We start from the raw sequence: 19153 nt of genomic DNA, 5'->3' as shown, positions 1-19153 counted from the left end.
CAGGGAATTCATTTCCATAAGTTCAGCACCCAGAAAACTCTCCATAAACGTCTGTTGCAAGAGTGAGTGTTCTAGAACCTTGTTGATACATTGCAATTAAGTTTCCTTAACCGAAGTAAAACTCTACTTGAGGCCATACTTCCCTCACGGACCGACTAACACAAGATTCCTTACATTAAGAATTACCAATTTACAGGAGACAGGACTTTGCACTTATCAGACTGAGGAAAGATTATGCACATCAATGCTGTCCGGGGTCGGAGAGGAAGGGCGCGCTTCTGCTCAACTCGTGGCAACACAAATTGGTACAAGGTTTCTGCAAATCCATTTGACAATATGAAAAGCCCTTAAAATTCTGACTTTGCATTTCTTAAGAATAAGTTGAGAAATGTAGATAAAGACTATTTTACAAAGCTGTTCATTATTTATGTAAGGGAAAACGGAAAACAGCCTACACTCTCAATTATAAGGGAATGGATAAGTAAGTAAAGGCACAGCTCAAAGATGGACGAATACGGACCATAAAAACTATGCTAATGAAGAATTTGTGCAGACAGAGCTGGGTGCCATCTACCATTAAGTGAAAATGGAGGAATTCAATACTACCTGTACAACCTCACATAAATAATACTGGAAACACAATAAAATGTTACCACAGGCTATTTTTTGATGGTAGGATGGGGAAGGATTTTTATTCCTTCAAGTTTTTCTTCACACAGAAGAAGTACTCTAAAAAAATTACTTTTGGGGCACCTGGGTGGCTCAGTGGGTTAAAGCCTCCGCCTTCAGCTCGGGTCATGATCCCAGGATCCTGGGATCGAATCCCCCTCCCCCATCGGGCTCTCTGCTCAGCAGGGAGCCTGCTTCCTCTCTCTCTCTGCCTACTTGTGATCTCTGTCTGTCAAGTAAATAAATAAAATCTTTAAAACAAAATTACTTTTAGTGGTGCCTGAGTGGCTCAGTTGGTTAAGCATCTGCCTTTGGCTCAGGTCAGGATCTCAGCCTCCTGGAGTGGAGTCTCCCATCGGGTTCCCTGATCAACAGATCAACAGGGAATCTACTTTTCCCTCTGCCTCTCCCCCGAGCCCCAGCCACTGCCGGCTTGTGCGCTCTCTCTCTCTCTCTCTCTCGCTCTCTCTCTCTCTTGCTCTCTCCCTCTCTCTCTCTCTTAAATAAATAAAATCTTTCCTTAAAAATTACTTTTATAATAAAAAATTAACTATCTGAAAGATTCTTGAATTGGATCATTAAAAAGCTTGCCATATCCTTGAGCCCTGCCTGGTCCCAGATTCTCTCTCTTGCTTCTGTGCTAACAGCACTGTGTGGAGATGCAGTATACTTCCTCTGTAAAGCCTAAGCCTCCTCCCATTACACAATGGCTGGTGTATGTTCCTACAGAATCACAGGAGACTTGTTTCTGTAAACCTAAGTGCATAATAAATGTGCCAGGAGGAATTGCGTGTTTGGGGAAAATCAGGCAGAAGGGAAGAACAGAAACCTTAGGCTTTCTGCAAAGCTGCTTCCGGTCCCTGGAAGCTACCTGCGGTAAAGAACTCCAGGATCAGGCTACAAAAAGGGTAAAAAGAGACTTTGAACTATTTCTCCTATTTCTCCATCGTTGATGTGTATTCACGGAGCTGGGTTCTTTGTGGGGCTGAGGTGGCTGAATTTCTCCCCGGCTACTCACAGGGAAGTTGGAGCCACGAGGAATCTGGAGCCTCGTGAACAGAGATTTCAGGCTCCCCTGGGCATCAGCTCCTGACTGAGATGCGAATGGGTCCCACACCCACCAAAGCCAGCGTCTGGGAAAAGCAGCCACCAAGCCAGTTCCCAAAGGCAGCAGTCTGGGCTGCTCTGGGCTGCTCTCTGGTACCCTTGGCTGAGAATCACAGTCCTCCAGAAGGCAATGAGAGAGATGGGGATGGGGGGGGGGGGGTTCCCCCCCCACGACTCCTATCTCTGCTACTCTTCCATCAATATTTCAACATCTTTATCTGATGTGCTAATCTCTAGGGCAGCTTTGGAAAGCAAAAGGCCACTCTTCCAGGGCGTGAGAAAAAGGAACGCACCTGCACCACTGGTGGGAAGGCAAACGGGTGCAGCCCCCGTGGAAAGCCATATGGAGAGCCCTTTAAAAATTCAAGTAGAATTACCATACGATCCCCTAATCGCACTCCTGTGTATCGACCCAAAGAATACGAAAACACTAATTCAAGAAGACCTAAGTATCCCGTGTTTGTTGCAGCATGATTTACGATAGCCAAGTTATGGAAGGTAAGTCAAACAGAGAAAGACAAATATATATGATTTTACTTACATGTGGAATCTAAAAAACAAAATAAGTGTGTTGTCAAACAAACAAAAAAAAACTCTTAAATACAAAAACTCTTAAATACAGAGAACAAACTGGTAGTTGGCAGAAGGGAGGTAGGGGGCGCGGGGGATGGAGGAAACAGGTGAAGGCAGTTAAGAGGTACAAACTCCAGTTATGAAGTGATTACAGTAAGACACAGGCAATACAGTCAAGAAGATGGTCATAATGCGGGCGCCTGGGGGCTCAGTTGGATAAGCTTCTGCCTTTCAGCTCAGGTCATGATCTCAGGGTCCTGGGATCGAGCCCCACATCGGGCTCCCTGCTCAGCGAGGAGTCTGCTTCTCCCTCTGCCTCTCCCTCTGCCTCCCCCCTGCTCATACTCTCTCTCTCTCTCTCAAATAAATAAAATCTTAAAAAAAAGAAAGAAAGAAAGAAAAGAAACAGCATAGTCATAGTGCTATATAGTGACCAATGGTGATCCCGCTTCTCACGGTGAGCACAGAGGATGCCCAGAACTGCTGAAGCCACAAGCCCACAGAGCAAGCCGTCACCGTATTACCTATAGTCTCTTCTGGTACTTTTTATTCCAGTCTTTTTTTTTTTTTTTTTTTTTAATGCTTGTCAGGACCCACAGAACTGAAATTCTAATCCCATAATGGGTTATAAGCTGCAGCTTGGAAAGGGTAAGTAGGAGGATAAAATCAGATCCTGCACAAGAAATGCCTGGCACAGTGCCTGGGACATAATGTGCATTCGTCAATCATCAACCGGGAGCCCCGGCTGTTACTGTTACTTTGTTATTGTTTTATATGCTGTTTCTTCAGAAGTCCCTGCAGCCAGGCAGATGATGTTCTTATTCTAGGACAGAGACTTCTACTCATGTATGCACCCAAGTAAAATCCGAACTCGTCTCCCATTTGGGGGACTGAGAACTTGGTGATCATGGTTTACAGAAACTTTGCTTCTCGAAAGCTGCAAAGGATAGGACTGAGAGGACCCAGTTCACCTCAGTGAGTGATGGGCCTGGGAGTCCAACCACAGCTGCCTGGCTTCAAGACCCACCATCTTTCTAGAAGCTTCCTGAAGAATCACTTCCTGAGTGAGTGACAGATAACACACCCAAGGTTTTCTGCAAGCTTCTCCACAGTTCTTTCATACTGTGGAGTGAGAAACGATGCAAACAAGATATGCCCACCCAGAAAAAAAGAAAAAGAAGTCAAGTCCTGCGTACCAGGAAAATGAGCAAAATTCGGGAAACACCTGATCCCTGACTCCTGCAACGGCCAAGCACACTGACAAGAAGCATTGTCAACTGGATTATTTTTTAACTCCACTGCTCTGCATTCCCCGAACTCACACACACCACACCGGCCCAAGGGAAGCCAGCTTTTAAAACTTGCCTAACATTCTGAGTTAGCTGGAAAAAGGACCGAGTACTCTGGGTCACAAAGAGCAAATGTTACACAAGGCGTTCTACTATCGCTCCACATTTTTGCAATAAACAGATGCCTCTCTGCACCATGCTTAGATTTGCTATTTTTTTTTATTATTAGTGGGTCTATTAAATATTTACACACATTAGCATTTTACATCAATATTTAATAGAGTCCCACTAATTGAAAAGGTCATAGTTGTGTAACAATGCCAGGCAGACAGGTTCATGTATCAGGCCCTTAACGACTGGCCTTCCCAAGTTCAAGGAGGATAAATCAGCAACATTAGCACTATTTTACATGAAGGATTTTTTTTTTTTTAATGTATACAAACAGAGGACTTTTCTAGAAAAATCAGAGCATTCTGCCTTACTTACATTACTATTTCAGTAAGCCCGTCGTGATGCAGGAATTAAAACAGAGAGCTCAAGGTGACTGAACATTTTTCAATTAAAAAAAAAAAAAGACTCCACCCACTCAAATTGCCTAAGAGAACACAATTCAGCTCACCTTATCCTCAGGGTTACTTTGGCAAGTTACAGGGGAGCAAAAACTTGTACTAGGCAAATTCCGGGAAAGCAAAAATTCTTTCGCCAGGAATCTGGTTAAGGAGTAGCTTTTCTTCTTACCCCTCTTGGCTCAATATCTTTTTAAAATTAGGCCCTTCCATGGAGACAAATCAAGAAAAATTGTATTTCCTCAAAGAAAATTATTCAGAAAATAAGGGAGCAGTTACAGGATTCCTGTGAAGCGTTTTTGCTTCATGGACTAATTTCTAATCCGAATCTCAACCACTTGCATCAGTAACACCAAGTATGGATTTCCTCTGTGTTTAGCGAGTGTCTGAGAACTGCACACTTATGCACACTAGTAGACCACAGGGTGGGGGACAGGCTAGTCCCCTCTCTTGCACCCGAGCCCTTCTAGGCCCTGTGTTGTTGTGTTATTGTCTTTTCTGAAGGAGCCCTAGCAACCTTGTATAAACGCTAAGTCCCACCACATCTGGATTTATTCCTGGGGAGAAAAATCGAGTCTCTTCCCTCAAGGTGCTGACTGCCCGAGAATGTCTGGGCCCCTTCCTGTGCTGCCCCCTCCCCAACCAGTGCTCCTTCAGGCAGGGCCAGCACCAGCAGGCGGGGCTCAATTCCACAACCCCAAGGTCACAACCTGAGCTGATGCTTAACTGATTGAGCCACACAGGTGGCCCCCGCAAAGGTTTCTTCTAAAGGATGACACTTCTCTGCAAATAGGGGCACATTTTACTCACACCAAAGGAAATGTGGCCACACGAGGGAGCAAAGAATGGGGAGATTCTCCCCTCGGCCTTCGCTACTTGGAATTTCTAAATTGGAGGCATGTCCTCACCCCCTCAGAAGCTGGAGATTCTAATCCCACAACGGCCAATCACATGTCCAACAGGTGGGTAAGCCTCCCCCGCTCCAGCTTCAATTTCCTTACAAAAAGGAGACAGTCGTACAAGAATTCACGGGGTTGTCATCGGGATCAAATAGAACAATCTGTATGAAGTAATACATTAGTTCCATGTCTGATGCCCAGCAAACATGCCGTCAATGGATTTGCTGTGGTTGCTTCCAGGGCTCACAAAGTTTAACCCACCCGCAACGTTCACTAGAGCTCTCAATGGTTCTTAGTGCAAAGCAACGCCCAGTTATGTCTTTCTATACAGATCGCAGGACAACTGGGGTTTAATGTGGGTGTCCTGTTAGGGCTACAGGGGGCTGTGGCTGGAGAGGGTGGAAATCCCAGCCACAAGTCACACAGGAGAGCACGTGGGTCCTCCAGGACAGAACTCGGCCACAGCAGGGACTGTCTCCGGGGCTCTGTTCACAGGCAGAGCTCCTGCACCTCTAGGCCACCGCTTTAGGGTCTGGACCTTCCGGGAGTCTCAAATCCTTATGCACACGTGACTGTTCTCTCCATTTCCCTTCAGTTATCTCTGAGCCAGAAGGACACAGTCTGGCCTAGTTCCCGACTTGATGGAAAGGGTGAGCGGCGCCCTCCTGGGGCCAGCGAGGGGACAGCGGCCGCCCCAAGCAGCCTGCTCCGCCAGGTTAAGGGGACTCGGGGAGGACAGTGTCCCTCACAGCTGACAGTGGGTTGTCTGAGCTGGGGCTGGATAAGGGGGCAGCCGTCAGTGAGCCCCCTGAACAGCACATCTGAGCTTCGAGCACAAAAGCGGGGAGCCTCTTACCTCCTCGAAAGCATCGCAGCCTGTCACCACGATATTGGGTCTGAACTGGTCCATCTTCACTTTCTTCTCCAGCCTGGTATTCAGGTCCGCGAGCGAGGCTTCCGACAGGATCATGAGCGGGCAGCAGTCCGGGTAGGCCACCTGCGCCAGGAACGTGGCACCCTCAGTGCTCCCTGCCCCGTGAGACGCCCTGGCCCAGCTGCAAGGGAAGCACAGCCAGAAGGGCTGTGCGGGGAGGGCCAGGGGTGTCATCCCCGCATTCAAACAGCTTGTGGCTCGGGGAGGAAAGTGAGAACTGCCCGAGGAGCTTGCACTTTGGTTGTTTTTTTTTTTTTTTTTTCAATTAGTTTTTTATTTGACAGAGACCTAGCAAGAGGGTACACCAGCAGGGGGAATGGGGGAGGGAGAAGCAGGCTTCCCGCGGAGCAGGGAGCCCTACGTGGGGCTTGATCCCAGGACCCTGGGATCATGACCTGAGCCGCAGGCAGTCACTTAACAACCGGGCCACCCAGGGGCCCCAGGAGCCTGCATCTTAAACCCTAGCTCGCTGCAGAATCCAAGGCTCTGGGCTTTGGGCTGCAGCCGGCTCGCTCCAAAGGTGGCTTTTTGGTGCCTGAAATAACCACACCAGACAGACGGCCAGGGGAGCCCCAGGAGAAAGTCGGCCTCGGTAATTTTAGGAACCTTGGTTCGGTCCCACACGAACTTCTCACTTCCCCTTCCCAACGTGCCTCCTGAGTCCCCATCTCACCGGGGGTCACCCCGGCTTCTGCCTCCACAGTACGGGACACAATCTGTCCACCATGCGTGCTGGAGAGCTGGCTCAGCTCAGAGCCGCTTCCCCTCAACCCTTATACCTGCCCAGGACGCACCCTCAGACCCCCTCACCTGGGCATCCCTACACTCTCCTAACCGGGGCCCCGAGAAAGGCGGTCCTGGGGGGTAAGAAGTACGCCGGACACAGTGCGGGGGACTGGTGGAAGCAAAGGGCCGTTCCCTGGAAGCTCACCTGGTAATCCGGCACCGAAGCAGAGAAAATGTCCTTGGACGGTCTTCCCTTCATGTGCTTCTCAAACTGGACCAGCCGGAAAGCCTCTGTTTTCAAGAAGTTGGTGAACCACTGAGCTGCCTGGTCACCACAGTCCCTGCCCTTGATGTCCATACCAAAGAGCCTGGAAGGGTCACCAGAGAGCCAAGGTCACCGTCCTGCCGCAGCACGCTGAGATGGCCTCAATGATGGGACCGCCGGACCGCTGGGACCTCCCCATCCTGGAGCGCCAGGACGTGGTCCTCAGGCCAAGAGCGTGAGGCCGACAGAAACAGAAGGGGAGGCAGCGGAACGTGCCCCAGGGAAAAGTCTTGCAAACCCTAACATGCCTACGGAAGACTGAGATTGGGGTAAAATGCAGACTCTGCTTCAGAAGCAGTATTTGCTACACAGTAACCATTCATCAAAAAGTATTTTGGCGGGGCGCCTGGGTGGCTCAGTGGGTTGAGCCTCTGCCTTTGGCTCTGGTCATGATCTCAGGGTCCTGGGATTGAGCCCCGCATGGGGCTTTCTGCTCAGCAGGAAGCCTGCTGCTTCCCCCTCTCTCTGTCTGCCTCTCTGCCTACTTGTGATCTCTGTCAAATAAATAAATAAAATCTTAAAAAAAAAAAAAAGTATTTTGGCGGCACCTGGGTGGCTCAGCCAGTTAAGAGACCAACTCTTGGTCTCAACTCTGGTCTTGTTCTCAGGGTCATGAGTTCAGGCCCCACACTGGGCTCCATGTTAGGCATGGAGCCTACTTTGAAAAAAAAAAAAAGTAATTATGAACAAGAATTTGATTAGCATAGAAAGTAAAATTTCATTTAAAATTAATTTCTTAACAAATCCTATAGTATATCCATATGTCTGTGCATGACTCTTACTGATTGCCGGAATAAGATAACGTTCGGCATCAATTTTATTCCTTGTGAGCGACAATCTGATCAGTGGCCCCTTCGCTGTAGCGTGTGGAACCCCCGACCCGTAGAATGATGGTCCCTGTCATTAGAGTTTCTCTTCATCAGCACCAACGCTCCCCATTATTCGGGCCCACAGGTCCCCCCCCCCCCGCCACAGAGCAATGCTCCCCATTAAGACGCGGGGGGACGAGCCTTTCCTGCGTACAGAGGGGAGGAGGGAGAGGAGGAGGCTCGCACTGTGGGTGCGACTCAGACTGCAGCGAGAGACAAGCATTTATGGGATTGGAGGATCTGATTCTCTCCAAGCATCCCTGCCCGCAGAGACCCTCACATACCATGAGAGGGTCTGCACCTCCTCTAGCGCTGCCCTGGTTTGAGGCCTCCCAGGGCGACATACCGGACGGAATCGATGTGCGCTTACGAGGTACTCCGGACCAGATGAAGCCCTGGGCTCCCCGACGCCCCCAGGCCCACTCTGACCCTTAGACTCGCCTCCTTTGGGGACGGCCTCTCCCATCTCCTGTCAAATCTCAACTCTGCCCTCAGGTGTCGTGGGCCTCTTTCTTCTCTCTAAACCCTCTTAGTAGAGCCCCTCTTGACCCCGGACTTATTCCCGGCTCAGTCCCAAAGCCTCCCCATGGTCCCTCCTGGCCTTCAGCCTTTCCTCTAGGAGTCTCGTCACACAACCGACTACTTGGGGCAGACTCGACCCCACCGTTCACGAGTTCCTGAAGCACCCGCTCCCGGGTCCAGAACGTTCTTCAACCCCTCACAACAACACCCGTGCTAGGGCACACACTTCTGTCCCAGTTCCGTCCACCAGGTGAGCCTCCTGTTGGCACTTTGAAAACCAGAAAGCAGCCAGCGGGCAAGGGAACGCTAAGTCTGCAGCGCCCTTCCCACTCCTGGACACCGCCCCCCGACCAGTCCTTACTCCCTCATCCCCACAGCAGGGGCCACCTTCCCCTCCACCACCCCAGCTTCTTCCACTCTCTCAGAACGTTATGCAAAACCCACATTTAAAAAAAGATTTTATCTCATTTATTTGACAGAGAGAGTGCATGCGCATGAGCAGGGGAACAGCAGGGAGACAGAGAGAAGCAGACGCCCTGCTGAGCAAGGAGCCCCACACGGCCCGATCCCAGGACCCTGAGATCATGACCTGAGCCAAAGGCAGAAGCTTTAACCCACTGAGCCACCCAGGCACCCCTGCTTCCCACATTCTTAATGCTTTGCATCTTGGGGTCTTGCTGATGTGGAAGAAAGCGCCCCCCGGCCCCCACCCCCACCAGGGCTAGTTGATGCCTACAGGTAGGAAACTTACCTTTCCCGTGGTGCCAACCAGTCCAACCACCTCCACTCTGGGCTCTTTCAGCCCAGGCCACTGTCCCCTGGCGCTAGCCACCCAGGGCCAGGTACCAGCCACCCAAAGACAGCCTCTAGGCCCCAGAGCCCACTGAAATGACTCAAATAGCCAACCCCGAGGCTCTTTACCCCGCCTCGCCTGGTACTTCCTGTGGAAACCACAGTCCGGGCTCTCGTAGGGACGCCTGGGTGGCTCAGTCCGTTAAGTATTTGCCTTCAGCTCAGGTCATGATATTGGGGTCCTGGGATCGAGTCTCCCATCGGCCCGCCCCCGCTTCTCCCTCTCCCTCTGCCCCCCCCCACTGCCCATGTGCACGCGCTCTCTCTCCCTGCTCTCTCTCAAATAAATAAATTAAATCTTTAAAAATAGAAATCTCTCGCTCCTATCCCTCCACCTCCCCCCAGCACAGCCCCCCTTCTGACCAACACCGCCGCTCCTGTGTGCAGCCCCGCGCGACAGGCCAAGCCTCCTGTTCCCCGGGACCCGTGACCACAGGAAAGGTCTTTCTTCATCCCCATCATTTGCACCTCTGCCTGCCTCACCACACCCGAGAAAAGAAATCCCAGGAACCCTGAAAACCGTCCTCTGCCTCGCCCACTAGCCCTGACCACTGGATCGATCCCAGCCCTGGCCAGACTTCTCTTCAGTATTTCCTTCACCAAACTCATCACCTACTATACACACTGCGGCGGGACAGGTGCACGGAGGAGCCTACGGGAAACCGCGTCCGCCGCACGTCCCCAGCGGCCCCAGAAAGAGCACCTGCAGTCCCAGAGCTTGTTTGAGGAAGGCAGCTCGCTCGGCAAAGCCAGCTGGTCCATGCCCGGGGCCTTGAGGATCAGGCGGTTGCCCTCATAGGTGATGGACACCAGCACCAGGCGAGGCTCCTGCCGGGCAGTGACCATGTGCCCATCTTCCTTAATCACCAGCCAAAACCTGCCGAGGAACACACAGGAACGAGTCAGAAAACCTCTGCCCCTCTCCATGCCCATATTCTGATGCAGAGTAGGAAGCCCCCACAAACCAGGGGCTGGGTCAGAAGCCACTTACCTCCGCTGTTCTAGGCTCTGTCTTCACACCACATCACATCTAGGGGGAGAACTAAGCCTTCCTGGGAAGGGGAAGGGAGCCTGGCCTGGGGAGGTCTGCTACGCTTTTATCTACATTCCGGAGTTACACTACACAAAGGATTTGATGACTAAAAGATATTTTAAAAGCGTTGCTCCCCCTGGAAAAAGTAAGTTTCAACGCCATCGACACAGAGCACAGGGCAGTGCATGAGGAAGGCACTGGTTTCCAAGCAGCTGCTGAAAGCAAAAGCTTTCCAAACCTCCATCCCCCTGAGAAGCCATCTTTTTCCTTCCCAGGGTCTTGGGCTCCCGGGGTGGTCTGGCCTGTTCGCTATGGGGTTTTGCGACCAAGGGCATTCTTGCTACTTTGCTCCATTCCCTTGGGGCTGGGCCCTGTTCCTATTTCCAGTCTCATCCCGCGTGCAGAGTTCTGGACGACCCTGCTCTGGCTAATCCTGCCAAAGCCTGCACCCTCAACTTCCGACATGCCCCAGCACCCGACAGGACTCCCTCGGAGATCTGCACCCGGCCAGACCCATGTGCCAGCAGGAGTCTGCATGTTGAGTTCTGACCGTGAGTCCCTCCCTGAGCTGAGTCTCCTTGTCCCCCATCGACCTCCGCCTCAGCCCTTCCCTGGGGCTCACAGTGAGAAAAGGGGGCGGAGCTGGATGTTTTGTGCCACCTGCTGCCAGTGGAAAGTCAAGGGGCGACTTGCAGGCTGTCTAACACCAGGAAAGGACAGAGACACCAATAAAAGATAAAGACTTGCTGCCTGTAGCAGAGCCCAACCACTCTCATTATCCTGCCCAACGGGGTCACAGCCTTTGTCCTCTCTTGCATACAAACTACGCCCAGTGAATGAATAATTATCTCTGTCCCGCCAGATCTGAAAGAAAGTTATTCACAACCAAGGGGTCCCCAAACTAACACCTTCTTTTACTTCTAAAGCAGGAGTGTGCGGTGTGAGGTCGGGTGCAGAAGCCAGAGCTCAGATTCTCCAAAAGAACAACAGTGACCAGGGTGATCACAGGGGTGGCAGAGCAGAGCCCGAGGCAGCTGGAAAACCTCATGTCTAAACTTAGAAATTGGTCTGGCGAGCAGAAGTGCCTGAGCCTGAAGGGGGGTGGGAGAGGGGGAGCAAGGCCCCAGCCATAGACAGTCACAGGGCAGTGACGCTCAGGATGATAAACTCAGAGAACTCGTTTCTCCAGGAGATCACAGTCTGTGCAGAGAGCATCAAGGGCTGGCTTCAGAAGGGCAGGGCAGATTTAGGACGGATGGAGTCATACACACCCACGACGGAGAGCAGGATTTACCAAGTCGAGGAGGGCAGCCAACCCTCCCACCTTCTGTGCCAATCAGGCAATCAGTCCGTTCTGCTGGACGGACTCTGAACCAGCTCAAAGTCCAGGGTGCCCAAACCAAACATACACAAATTTGTCAAGAGCTTTGAACAAAATAGTTCTAGAAATCTGAGGACAGAGCCCTTATGGAGGAAGAGCCCAGCTTCTAAGAATGGTTCAAAATGGAATTAACTCCAAGAGGCCTAGGAGCGTCCGGGTGGCTCGGGTGGTTGGGTGTCTGCCTGCAGTTCACGTCAGGATCTCCACGTCATGCGATCGAGCCCCACATCGGGCTCCTGGCTGGCTCAGCAGAAAGCCTGCTTCTCCCTCTCTCTCTGCCTTTCCCCCTGCCTGTGTACTCTCTTTGTCTCTCTGTCAAAAGAATAAAACCTTTAAAATAAATAAATAAATAAATCCGAAAGGGCTTTTCCTGCATTCCAGGCTGCTTTCAGTTTCCTTATCATTGAGAGACTAGCAGTCACTCAGCAGAGTTCTTTCTAGCTTGTTTCTGAGTTTCAATTATCCTTTAATAAATAAAACCTAGACTAAATAGTGTCTTTGATCTCATCAAGTCCAAGCCCTTCCTTCTGTAAATGAGAACAAAAAATGAGGCTCAGGAAGTTTCGATGACCGTGCGCAGGTCTCCCCATCCGTGCAATCCTCGCCCTTGCGAATCACACTGGCTTCACAGAAAGTGCATGACTGCTGGACCCACAGGGATCCGCATTCACACCCCAGCACCCAGCTACTTTGGGTGAGACACTCACCCTTTCTGATCCTGCTGGGTTTTATTTGCAGAGTGGAGATAGCGTCTAGGGCACAGGACGGTGCTGAGGCTTGTGTAAGGTCACCCATGGAACAAGATGTCTGTGTGTGAGGCACACGTGGCACCGAACCCATGGGCATCCCACTGCCTCGCCCTACCTCTTCCCAGTCTCCTAGCCACACCCCCACCCCCAAGCATGTGTTGTTCAACACAAGGGGAAGCGGACACGGTTCCATTTCTGTTGTGACACCCACTGAAGCAGAAGAGCAAAGGACACATCCTTTCTTCCCACAAAAGCAACAATCCCAGCAAAGTAGTGACAATGAGAAGCAGGAAAATAGTCCTTCAGATGATCCGAAGAGAGACAGGCAAGAACTGGAAATCTCTCTGAGAAATGACTTCAGTCCTTCAAGTGGGGAAGGAAGTAGCACAAGGAGACTTTCTCTAGATGGTGCTTCTCCCAGTTTGGGGAGGGTGCCTAGAACTCCTACACCTAAAGTTTTCCCAGCAGTAGGAAGGCTTTTCTAATCCTTCATACTTGAATAAGCTCTAAACGTGCTCTTCTCCTTCGAAATGCCACAGATTCCACCCTCTAATGATAGCATCAGGTTCACCCGGGGAGATCTTAACACTACACGAGGTGGCTTCCCTCTGGGTGTCTCCCATTCCACAGGTCTGGGATAGGACTCTCAGGAAATTAAAGTTTTTTTGTTTTGTTTTGTTTTTTTTTTTTTAATTTATTTGTCAGAGAGAGAGGGAGAGAGAGCGAGCACAGGCGGACAGAATGGCAGACAGAGGCAGAGGGAGAAGCAGGCTCCCTGCCAAGCAAGGAGCCCGATGTGGGACTCGATCCCAGGACGCTGGGATCATGACCTGAGCCGAAGGCAGCGGCTTAACCCACTGAGCCACCCAGGCATCCCAGGAAATTAAAGTTTTTAAAAAAAATCTCTCTAGTGGCTCATGAAATGTTACAGTTCCTCTGGTCACTCACTCCTCTCCTAAAACAAGTCAGTCCAAGAAAGACAAATTCCACATGATTTACTCACAGGTGGGACTGAAGAAACAAAACAAACGGGCAAAGAGAAAAAGAGACAGGCAAACCAGGAAACAGATTTTTTTTTTTTTAAGATTTTATTTATTTTGTTTATGCATTTGACACAGACAGAGAGAGAACGTGCACAGACGGGGCAGGGGTGCGGCAGGCAGAGAGGGAGAAGCATGATGTGGGGCTTGATCCCAGGACCCCTGGATCATGACCCTAGCCAAAGGCAGACGCTTAACGGACTGAACCACCAAGGCACCCCAAGAAACAGACTCTTATATATAGAGAACTGATGGTCACCAGAGGGGTGGGGGGAGGTTGGATGGGTTATATAGGTGATGAGGATTAAGGAGGACACTTGTTGTGATGACCACGGGATGTCCCCATGGAAGTGTTCAATCACTATATTGTACACCTGAAACTAATATTCCACTGTATGTTAACTAACTGGAATTTAAATAAAAACTTAAAAGTTCTGTTGGTAAGTTGTATACAAGGAGAATGGAACTTTACTTCTGTGCTCATCCTCCTAAAAATCCATAATCTCTGTCAACCATAAGGAAAATACCACACAAACCCAAACTAAAAGATACTCTACAAAATGCCCACTCAGGAGTCCTCAAAACTCTCAAGATCATCAAAAAACAGTAGGAGCTTGAGAAACTATTACAGTCTAGAGAAGCCCAAGAAGTCACAACATCCAAATGGAATTATAAATATATCCTGGTGGGGATCTTAGGATAGAAAAAGAAGGATGTTATGGGAAAACCAGGAAAATCTGAATAAAGTATAGGTATCCATCCATCCATCCATCCATCCTCTCTAGGATTGGGGTGCCTGGCTGGCTTCATTGGTTGAGCATGGGACTCTTGATGTCAGGGTCCTGAGTTCTAGCCCCATGTTGGGGGCGGGGGGTAGAGATTACTAAAAACAAACACAAAACATGAAAGTCTCTCCAGGATTAGAAATCGGAGTGCAGGAGGATGGAAAATCCCCCAACAGTCACATGGTCTGCAGACACAACACTTCTCTAAAACAAGCTGAAGTTTTTCAAAGCTGTGAGGGTCCACATTTTTTTAAAGAAGACAGCTGAGAAGAGCGAATGCGTGTGTCCCAGAGTGAACTCAGGGCAGCAGATAGCCTCCTAGAAGATTCTTTGAATGACCAACTTGCAAACATCCCCACCCTCTGGATACAGAGGACCACAGCAGAAGCACCCTAGCCGGACAGGAAGGCATCTTAACCCTAATGAACCGACGAAGGGGATTCTGTTCTTCTTTGTTCACCCTTCCTGGAGTGTTGCCTGCTGCACCACCAAGTGAGCCTTCCAGACCCCCAGCTGCACCATTCTGAGAGTAAGTGTCTGCGCCTCAGGCAGGGATGAGTTCAATGACAGGACACCCATTCTTCTCTAAGGGAAGTGAATGGAACTTCCATATGCCGGCCCTTCTGTGAGTACAGATTTTATTTACCCAGAGTTCTTCATCAAGGACCACTCTGCCTCTAGGGAGAGGGGCACAGTATTCTCTTCAGGGCGAATACTACATTTGTGATGCCCTAGATACCCCCTCTTCCCAACACAAACCTTCACCGGCTCATTACTTATGAAAGTGGATCAAGTCTCCCCCGCCCCCTTCCCGGGTCTCCCAGGCACTTGCTCCAGGACTGGCGACAGACAGACGTGGGAGGAGCAAACTTCAGGAGACCAAAGTCAGTGTCCTTGAAGGAGACTTGGTTTCAGCGCTGCCGCCTTCTGCCCACGTGTGCTCCTCCACAGCATTTTATTTTCTACTATTGTGCCGTAGACCAAGAATCAGAAAGCGTAGAACTCGCCGGAGACTTGGCGATAACCCGGTCAGCCCCGGTCCTTCACGCTACCTACCTTTCCGAATCGCAACCAGACACGAACTGACCTTCCCCGCTCAAGGATCAAAAGCAAAGCGTCCAACCAACAACCCAGGAAACGCAACGTGCAAACCGACTCCTCCCCGCGAGCCCCCCGCCCGCCCTCCACCCCGTCCCGGGCAGGTCCCGCGCAGCCCGGGCCCGGGCCTACCTGTCCCGCAGGTGGCCGCAGCGCAGCCCCAAGGCCGTGCACTCGGCCGCGCTCACCGGCACCCCCTTGCACGACTTGACCGGGTAGATCCAGAGCTGCGCCACGGTGCCCACCTGCCGCAGCCGCCGGCGCCGCCTGCAGCGCGCGCGGCGCCAGGCGACCGTCCCCAGCGCCACGGCGGCCAGTCCCAGCGCGGCCGCCCCGAGCCAGGCGGGCCGGGACGGCGCCGGGAGGCGCGGCGCGGGGAGGCCGAGGCGGCCCAGAGCGGACGAGCCGGCGGCGCCCATGGCCGAGCGGGCGGAGACGAAGGCGGCGGCGGCAGCTCCCGCGTAGCGGCCCGGGCGGCGGGGGGCGCGGGGGCGCTCGAGGCTGGCGGCGGGCGGGAAGAGGCGCGGCGGCTCGGGGCTGGCCCGGTCGTCCCTGCGGCCCTGCCCTCCCTGCGGCCTGAGGCCGCGCCGTCACCGGATGTGGGGCGGAGAGCGCCCGCGCCCGCGCCCACCGCCCCCGCACCGCCCGCCTTCTCCGGGCTGCTCACGGGCCCCGCGCCGGCGCCCCCTGCCTGCACCGCCAGGGTCCCCCCTCGCGGGACCACCCGCTGCTCCCCACATGCCCCCCGCCGCTCCCCCTACGCCCCGATTCTGACGCAGCCCCCCCTCCCCGGCTGCGGGATCGCGCGTTCCGAACCGAACCGGGAAGCGGATCGTGGGCGGCGGGGTGGGAGGTGTTCAGTGTTCGCGAACTCCTCGCTCGGGCAGATGCCGCGGAGACCTGTAGCCCTGGGGGCGCCTAAGCCGCGCGATGGAAACATCTGCACTAAGAGAAGACCCAAGGCCAGCGTCGCTTCTGGCCGGGTCCCCGGGATGACCCCAGCCCCCTCCCACCCCCGCCGCATCTCCAGTGAAACACCTGCCTGGGCGAGCTCGCTGCTGCCGGGACACTTCAGGGCTTGTTCCCGTCATCATGTGGGGCTTGAGCCCCGACCTCCTCCTAGAGCATGCTGTCAGCAGGGCTCACGATTACCAGCCTTCCTCTGGCCCTCTGAGATATGTTTCATGGATCTTCTAGTTCCAGGACAGTTGTAGCTCAAGGACCTGAGAGCCGTTCCTTCAAGGAGGGACAGGGCTTGCGTCCCCGTCTCTGCGGGAGGCTGGGATCCTGCCTTCCATAATTACCCCTAGCAGGGTCAAGGGCCTGACCACGTTTCCACCGGCCAACCTTGGTCATTTTTCACTTGAGCTCCCCACCGGCACACCATTGTCCCTTTAACGGGTCCAGTCACCTCTGCACAAATGGGACTGGAGCTCAGCTCTTTCCCTTCCTGTCACTAGTTACTGAATAAAATTTGTTTTCACTGGTTTTACTAATGTGCCGCTTTGTTCATCTGGACCAGCTCTGTACACATAGGCTTTTTGGTGAACAGGGGATTTTCTTAGACAAGTTCAGGTTTATTTTGCAAAAAAAAAAAAAAAAAAAGAAAGAAAGAAAGATTTAAAAAAAAAGTTCTTTAAATTGGGGCACTGTTCTGGGAACGTTTAGGCAACCATTGGGCCACCTACCAAATATGAATCAATCACCCCCTGGAGAGGAGGGTCATCTTCCAGGGCTGGAAGGGCCTGGAGGAAAGAGCCAGAGAGGCAAGCTCCCTTCCAGGGCTCCTTGTGAAAAGTGAAAGTCAAAACCCACCTGAATTCCAACCCCCCCCCCCCCGCCCCACCACCACCACCACAAACAGCCCCTGCTGTCAACTCCAGACAACGGAATTAGCCTCTTCAGGAACCACACAGTCTCATCACGCTCAGCAGCAAGTCTTGGATATCTGTGTCGAGCACGCTGTTGTGAATGAGGAGTACCCCTGATTCCTTTTCCTCCCCAGACTCTAGAAGACAGCCAGAGCCCTTCCCCAACCGGAGCCTGCTGTCAGGTGGAGATTGTCTGTGAATCCATCCTTCTCGCTAGATGGGAGCTCCCCGACAGGGAAAAGGTTCCTTATTAAAACATCTGTTCCTTAACACACATTTATAGGTCATTCGCCAGGCTTTGCCCTAGACTGGCACTGGCCATGTAAAGTTTCAAAGAAGCTGCCCATCCAGGAGCTTAGGGAGCCCCTGGCAGACTGCTCGGAAGAGGAGGCATGGACAAGATGCAGTGGAGACAGAAAAGCAGTTCTATCTCCCGACAGTGGTGTCTTCAGAGGAGGGAGCTTTTGAGCTGAGTCTGGAACACATGAAGGGTTGAGAGGGGACAGAATAGGGGATTCTGGGCCAGAGCAGAAGCTCGCACCGCGCTCGGAGAAATGCAAGGGTCGTGAGGATGTGGCGATGAGCAGCTGTTCAGCAACTTGAGCAGGTACCTCCCACGCAGCTGGGGCTGGGAGTTGAGGCAGGACAGCTGGGCAGGGGCCAAATCGAGATGCTCCGTGTCTCACGTTCATGTGGAGACACATCGGAATTCTGAAGAGCAGGAGACATGGTCAGACTTGGGTGCTGGAAGGCGACACTGACCACTTCGAGAAGGGGTAACCCCAAAGGTGGGTTGATGAGAAGCAAAGGCTGTAGTTTGGGCCAAAATGATCCCGAATCGGGGGAAATGAGATGGGGGAGATGTGGAGATGAGATAGAGGTGCAGACACGAGAGACGGCGGGGAAACACTTAGCAAGAGGTGGTGACAGTCGGAGGGAGAGAGGGAGGGAAGGAGTCAGAATCCCAGCTCTCCCGCTCGGCTGGGGACAGGTAGGGTGTGCCATTCTCTGAGATAAAAAAAAAATACTCAAGGGAAGGAGATGATCCGGGGAGAAAAAAGATGAGGTCTGTTGTGCACACTGACCTTGAGCCAAGATCAAGAGTCAGACGCTTTTAGGGACACACTCAGGTGCCCCTAAGATTTTACTTATTTTTAAGTATTCACTACGCCTAATGTGAGGCTCAGACTTAAAAGCTGAGGGGCACCTGAGTGCCTCAGTAGGTTGGGCCTCTGCCTTCAGCTCGGGTCATGGTCTCAGGGTCCTGGGATCGAGCCCTGCATTAGGCTCTCTGCTCGGTGGGAAGCCTGCTTCCCCCACTCTTTCTACCTGCTGCTCTTCCTACTTGTGATCTCTCTCTCTCTGTCAAATGAATAAATAAAACTTAAAAAAAAAAAAAAAAACAACTTACAATCCAAGAGTAAGAGTCACATACTCTACTGACTGAGCGAGCGAGGATCCCCTAAAAGAATAGAATAATGGGGGGGGGCGTGGCGCCTGGGTGGCTCAGTGGGTTAAGCCTCTGTTTTCGGCTCAGGTCATGATCTCAGGGTCCTGGGATAGAGTCCCACATCGGGCTCCCTGCTCAGCGGGGAGCCAGCTTTCCCCTCTCTCTCTGCCTGCCTCTCTGCCTACTTGTGATCACTCTCTCTGTCAAATAAATAAATAAAATCTTTTAAAAAAATAGAATAATGGAATGAAGCAATATACTGACGGCTTGAGCTCAGCCAAGCCCTGTGACAACCTGGCTGAAACTGCAAAATCATCAGTAGTAAGAATGAGCTATTACAGACCTTGAACCCTGTGAATAAGGGAGAGGCTACCCCAGTAATAAGATGTGGACTTGAAGTTTTTTATTGGCATAA

The 19153-nt window shown here is 51.9% G+C and overlaps 1 protein-coding gene across 2 annotated transcripts in view; it reads right to left on the bottom strand.

Moving 5' to 3' along the window:
* MTARC2 (mitochondrial amidoxime reducing component 2) overlaps positions 1 to 16131 on the bottom strand; it is a 32769-nt gene extending 16638 nt beyond the window's left edge. The window contains exons 1-4 of one of the 2 annotated variants that reach the window (XR_009347277.1): positions 15550 to 16131; positions 10035 to 10208; positions 6969 to 7131; positions 5960 to 6100 (exon numbers count right to left, since the gene is read on the bottom strand). Coding sequence is in view for 1 of the 2 variants with exons in the window: in XM_059145108.1 (XP_059001091.1) it covers positions 5960 to 6100; positions 6969 to 7131; positions 10035 to 10208; positions 15550 to 15836 (765 nt within the window). In the remaining variant the exon portion in view is untranslated. The remainder of the gene's footprint in view (positions 1 to 5959; positions 6101 to 6968; positions 7132 to 10034; positions 10209 to 15549) is intronic. The other variant, XM_059145108.1, reaches the window with a different exon arrangement.
* Between the last annotated feature and the right edge of the window lie 3022 nt (positions 16132 to 19153).

The sequence above is a fragment of the Mustela lutreola genome, chromosome 14 (assembly GCF_030435805.1).
Source record: "Mustela lutreola isolate mMusLut2 chromosome 14, mMusLut2.pri, whole genome shotgun sequence".
In the NCBI taxonomy this organism is placed as follows: Eukaryota; Metazoa; Chordata; class Mammalia; order Carnivora; family Mustelidae; genus Mustela; species Mustela lutreola.
Note: the sequence above shows the minus strand (reverse complement) of the source record. Positions and strands in the feature narration are given on the sequence as shown.